The sequence below is a fragment of the Oncorhynchus kisutch genome, linkage group LG30 (genome assembly GCF_002021735.2).
Source record: "Oncorhynchus kisutch isolate 150728-3 linkage group LG30, Okis_V2, whole genome shotgun sequence".
In the NCBI taxonomy this organism is placed as follows: domain Eukaryota; kingdom Metazoa; phylum Chordata; class Actinopteri; order Salmoniformes; family Salmonidae; genus Oncorhynchus; species Oncorhynchus kisutch.
In genome coordinates, this window is record NC_034203.2 from 31,752,006 (window position 1) to 31,758,612 (window position 6,607).

The 6,607-nt window shown below is 38.6% G+C and overlaps 1 protein-coding gene across 2 annotated transcripts in view; it reads right to left on the bottom strand.

Annotated features, from left to right (window-relative positions):
• LOC109875216 (complement factor B) overlaps positions 1–6,607 on the bottom strand; it is a 43,247-nt gene that overhangs the window by 24,715 nt on the left and 11,925 nt on the right. For both annotated transcript variants that reach the window (XM_031810648.1, XM_031810649.1), the window contains exon 9: positions 5,434–5,529. In XM_031810648.1, the coding sequence (XP_031666508.1) occupies positions 5,434–5,529 (96 nt within the window). The remainder of the gene's footprint in view (positions 1–5,433; positions 5,530–6,607) is intronic.

The following is a 6,607-nucleotide window of genomic DNA, read 5'->3' on the forward strand; positions in this document are numbered from 1 at the left end:
AAAAACGCACAGGCGTAACATATTCACAAACTGCATTAAAATAAATTGTTTACCTTTGACGGTCTTTGTTTGCAATTCCAATACTCATTGTTACACAATGAATGATCTTTTGTTTGATAAAATCTGTTTTTATAGCCTAACACGAAACATTTTGTGAACCGCTTGAGTTGTGAATTCCGTCTCATTCCATTTTCGACGACACATTCCAGGTAAATAACCCACACAGAACGTGACTTTTCCAGTCATGTTGGGTTTCACTGCAATCAACTGGTTTGTTTGTAACACAATCAAACATGGGCCATTTCCCGGGATGTATTGACTGAAAGAAACCGATTTGAAGACAACAAGTCATGACATCATTGCGCACCAATGATTTGACCACTGTTTCGTTGATTGACTGTCTTTTAACCCAATGACCACTGATCGTCTTGAAATCTAGCTGGGTAGATAGCCAATGAGCTGAGGTAAACGGCAATAGGTCATGTTTATGTGTTGCAAGACCAACCCATGTAGTAAGCTCCAGCGTAAAGAGAGTCATTTGCTATTGAAGTTTCATACCGGAAGGAGAAACACATATTACACACTGCATTGTTTGGTAAACGCGCAGATTCAGCTGTTTATATATCAATCAGTATGGCGACTAAGTCAGGGAAAGCTAAATCTAAGTCTAGATATACAGATGTACACACAATTTTAGAATAAATTGATTGGGAAAGTGAGACAGAGAATGTTGTAGAACGATTCATTTAGCGATTGTGGAGGAATATTTTTTGAACGGGAGAGGACATCGTTTTGGACTGGTAAGTTATTATGCTAATGCCCTTGTTTGAAATTAATAATATAAAATATTATTTGTGATTTTTTTTACATTTTAGAAGCAATATATAAACATGTAATGTCATGAAATGTGAGATGCGTGTGTCTGCCGCCCCACCCCAACCCACATGAAATAGCCTATTTGAGGCTGTTGAGGGGAGGGCAGGCCCACAACAATGGCCAAAGTGAAATGGAGACAGTAGATACAGCTGGTCTGTTGTAATAAAATAAAGACAGTAGATCTAGCTGAAATGTCATAATATAAAAGAGACCTAGCAGGTCATAATAATATATTCAACCTTATGTTCCCTGTACTCTATATACATACATATATGTATGTATATACACACATATATATATATATATTTATTATACCTCTACCCGGCACAGCCAACAGAGGACTGGCCACCCCTCATAGCCTGGTTCCTCTCTAGGTTTCTTCCTAGGTTTTTGCCTTTCTAGGGAGTTGTTCCTAGCCACCGTGCTTCTACACCTGCATTGCTTGCTGTTTGGGGTTTTAGGCTGGGGCTATATAAATTGATTTGATTTGATAGAGGACTGAGGGTCTTCCAAATATTGAAAGTGTGTAAATAGTTACCCATGTTATTTTGTAAATGTATATATATATTTATTTTCATATATTTTTGAATGAATATTTTTTTAATCTTTTTTTTTTCATTTTTTCTGGGGGGGGGGTGTGTGTTAGAATACCATTTTGGTATTTAGTATATAGTTATTTGTTTCAAAATGTATACCTTCACCAATTTGGCCACTTGGGCTACTTGTGTGGGACACCTGGGTGATTTCATGATAAATGTCATGTAGCACACATTTTGGAAGTTCTCATTCTGACACTTTGCACAAGTACTGCTGCCCTCTTATATTATTCACTGAAATTGTCCCCATCATCCTATCTGAATGTTTGTTTTATCTTGTTCATTTTAAAGATGATGATACAAAAATAAAAAAACGTATGTTTTTTTTCATTGTTTTATCTAAACCAGATCTATTGTGTTATATTCTCCTACATATTCAATTCACATTTACACAAACTTCAGAGTGTTTTCTTTCAAATGGTACCAAGAATATGCATATCCTTGGTTCTGTGCCTGAGCTACAGGCTGTTAGATTTGGGTATGTCTTCAGGCGGAAATTGCATAAAGTAGGGGGGTAGCTGTAAGAGGTTTTAAGTAAAATACTTTAAAGTACTACTTAAGTAGTTTTTTGGGGGGGTATCTGTATTTTACTTTACTATTTATATTTCTGACAACTTTCACATTTACTCCACTACATTACTAAAGAAAATAATGTACTTTTTACTCCATACATCTTCCCTGACACACAAAAGTACACATTACATTTTGAATGCTTAGGTGAACAGGAAAATGGTCTCATAACCTCATGAGAAAATCCATGGTCAACCCTACTGCCTCTGATCTAGCAGACACACTAAACACAAATGTTTAGTTTGTAAATCATGTCCGAGTGTTGGTGTGCCCCTGATTATCTGTAAATGTAAAAAAAACAAGAAAACGTGCTGTCTGGTTTGCTTAATATAAGTTATTTGAAATTATTTAGATACTTAAGTATATTTTAGCAATTACATTTACTTTTGATACTTAAGCATATATTTTTTTTTTATACTTAACTTTTACTCAAGTAGTATTTTACTGGGTGACTTTCACTTATACTTGAGTCATTTTCTATTAAAAAGGTATCTTTACTTTTACTCAAGTATGACAATCGGGTTGTTTTTCCACCACTGGACCTCTCTTCCGGCGCCGAGAGAGATGGCCGCCTCGCTTCGCGTTCCTAGGAAACTATGCAGTTTTTAGTTTTTTTATGTGTTATTTCTTACATTGGTACCCCAGGTCATCTTAGGTTTCATTACATACAGTCGGGAAGAACTACTGAATATAAGAGCAACGTCAACTCACCATCAGTACGATCAAGAATATGACTTACGCGAAGCGGATCCTGTGTTCTGCCTTTCATCCAGAACAACGGAATGGATCCCAGCTGGGGATTTTAACAAGGCTAAATCCGAAAACAAGACTCCCTAAATTGTATCAGCATATCGATTGCGCAACCAGGGCTGGTAAAACCTTGGATCATTGCTATTCTAACTTCCGCGACGCATATAAGGCCCTCCCCCGCCCTCCTTTCGGAAAAGCTGACCACGACTCCATTTTGTTGCTCCCTGCCTACAGACAGAAGCTAAAACAAGAAGCTCCCGCGCTGAGGATTTGTTCAGGTCTGTTCAACGCTGGTCCGACCAATCTGATTCCACGCTCCAAGACTTCCACGCTCCAAGACTGCTTCCATCACATGGACTGGGATATGTTTCGTATTGCGTCAAACAACAACATTGACGAATATGCTGATTCGGTGAGCAAGTTCATTAGAACGTGCGTTGAAGATGTCGTTCCCATAGCAACGATTAAAACATTCCCAAACCAGAAACCGTGGATTGATGGCAGCATTCGCGTGAAACTGAAAGCGCGAACCACTGCTTTTAATCAGGGCAAGGTGACCGGAAACATGACCGAATACAAACAGTGTAGCTATTCCCTCCGCAAGGCAATCAAACAAGCTAAGCGTCAGTATAGAGACAAAGTAGAATCGCAATTCAACGGCTCAGACACAAGAGGTATGTGGCAGGGTCTACAGTCAATCACGGATTACAAAAAGAAAACCAGCCCAGTCACGGACCAGGATGTCAATGATGATCAGTCAATGATGATCAATGGAAACAGGATGCACCGGAGCTTAATTTTGAGTCTCATAGCAAAGGGTCTGAATACTTATGTAAAGGTATTTATTTAATTTTTTTTAATACATTTTCCAAAAAAATCTAAAAACTTTTTTCACTTTGTCATTATGGGGTATTGTAGACTGCTGAAAAAAATAATTTAATTTAAGAATAAGGCTGTATCAAAATATGGAAAAAATCAAGGTGTCTGAATACTTTCCGAAGGCACTGTACTTCCATTCAACTTGTACCAGGGGACTTTAAGACAAGCCTTGTGAGGCCTGTGGGTGTCTTAGAGCAAAACAACCGACACGTTCGTGAGAGTCTCAACTTTGCTCACATTACAATACAGACAGAAGTTAGCAAATCGGCAGTACCGACTTCAGACGAGTAGCTTGTGGTGGTCGTAGGCGAACATCATCGTGTTCGTGAAAGTCCCATCGTTCAAGAGAGGGGTCACGATACAGATTTTGTGAGAACACAGATTTTTGGGATAACTCAGTCTGACAAACACCCTCTTTCTCTGTCACCTTTCACAGCAGACACGGAAGTGTGACATAGGTGGATGCGGTGGATTGAGACGCATGCAATGCAGATAACTATCTTAAACTGACAGATTTATGGGGATTTTTTTATTGTGCTAATTAGATTTCTGCGGGGGCGCGGACATCGACCTTAAATGAATAACTTCACCGTGCTTTAACTTTGGATGATGTATAAATACACCCAGTCACTACAAAGACAAAAGGTGTCCTTCCTAATTCAGTTGCTGGAGAGGCAGGAAATTGCTTAGGGATTTCGCCATGGGAGTTAGAGAGTTTAATGGCTGTGATAGGAGAAAATTGAGGATGGATTAACAACATTGTAGTTACTCCACAACACTAATCTAACTGAGAGTGAAAAGGAAGCCTGTGCAGGTTAAAAAATATTCCAAAACATGCATCCTGTTTGCAACAAGGCATTAAAGTAATAGTGCAAATAATGTGGCAAAGCAATTAACTTTCTGTCCTGAAAGCAAAGTGTTATGTTTAGGGAAAATCCAATACAACACATTACTGAGTACCACTCTCCATATTTTCAAGCATAGTGGTGGCTGCATCATGTGATGGGTATGCTTGTAATCATTAAGGACTGAGGTGTTTTTCAGGATAAAAATATATATATATATATGGTGCTAAACGCTGGAAAAATTCTAGAGGAAAATCGGGTTCCGTCTGCTTTCCAGCAGACACTGGGAGATGAATTCAGCTTTCAGCAGGCCAATAGCCTAAAGCCCAAGCCCACATCTACACTGGAGTTGCTTACCAAGAAGACAGTGAATGTTTGAGTTCGTTTTGGTCGAGTTACAGTTTTGACTTAAATCGGTTTGAAAATCTATGGCAAGACCTGAAAATAGTTGTCTAGCAATGAACAACAACCAATTTGACAGAGCTTGAAGAATTTTGAAAAGAATAATGGGTTAATTTTGCACGATCCAGGTGTGGAAAGATTGACCCAGAAAGTCTCACAGCTGTAATTGCTGCCAAAGGTGATTCTAATATGTATTGAGTCAGGGTGTTGTATACTTATCTAATCAAAATACACTCTTATTATTTTTCATGACAAGAGTATTTTGAGTAGATTGTTGACCAAAAAAATGACAATTCAATCTATAGATAATCCAACTTTGTAACAACAACAACAAAATGTGGAAAAAGTCAAGCGGTGTGAATAATTTCTGAAGGCACCGTAACAATGGTTTTGCTTGTTTGGCTTTGCTTGTTTGAAAGACAAAATCGTTCGATCAAGAACTGGGTCAAGTGTGCGGGCCTACATAAGGTGAATAGAGCACATTTATAACAAGAGTGTTCAGCAGTTAATCTTACCCAGATATTTCTGCCAGTCTTCACCATGTATTTCTTCCATCAGGTTCCTAATCCTGATAACAGTGGGCTCTGCACTTCCCCCCATGTTAGTCTTTCCTGCAGGAATGGCGAGGATTAAATACATTAAATCTACCTTGAATTGTATTATACATTCACACATGCAGTACCAGTCAAAAAAGTGGACACACCTACTCATTCAAGGGTTTTTCTTTATTTTTACCCTTTTCTACATTGTAAATTAATAGTGAAGACATCAAAACTATAAAACACATATGGAATTATGCAGAAATCAGTGTTAAATCAAAATATATTTTACATTTGAGATTCTTCAAAGCAGCCACCATTTGCCTTGAAAGCAGCTTTGCACACTCTTGGCATACTCTCAACCAGCTTCACCTGGAATACTTTTCCAACAGTCTTGAAGGAGTTCCCACATATGCTGAGAACTTGGTTTATTTTCCTTCACTCTGCGGTCTAAGTCATCCCAAACAATCTCAATTGGGTTGAGGTCGGGTGATTGGAGGCCAAGTCATCTGATATAGCACTCTATCACTCTTCTTCTTGGTCAAATACCCCTTGCAGCAATTACACCTGGAGGTGTGTTGGGTCATTGTTGAAAAAACAAATGATAAGTCTCTTCTTAATGGTGTCCTTTAGTAGTGGTTTTTTTGCAGCAATTCGAGCATGGAGGCCTGATTCACACAGTCTCCTCTGAACAGTTGATGTTGAGATGTGTCTGTTACTTGAACTCTGAGGTATTTATTTGGGCTGCAATTTCTGAGGCTGGAAACCCTAATGAACTTATCCTCCGCAGCAGAAGTAACTCTGGGTCTTCTTTTCCTGTGGCGGTCCTCATGAGAGCCAGTTTCATCATAGCGTTTGACGGTTTTTGCGACTGCACTTGAAGAAACGTTCAAAGTTCTTGAAATGTTCCGTATTGACTGACCATGTCTTAAAGTAATGATGGACTCTTGTTTCTCTTGCTTATTTGAGCTGTTCTTGCCATAATATGGACTTGGTATTTTACCAAATAGGGCTATCTTCTGTATACCACCCTTACCTTCTCACAACACAACTGATTGGATCAAACACATTAACAAGGAAATAACTTCCACAAATTAACTTTTAACAAGGCACACCTGTTAATAAAAATGCATTCCAGGTGACTACATCA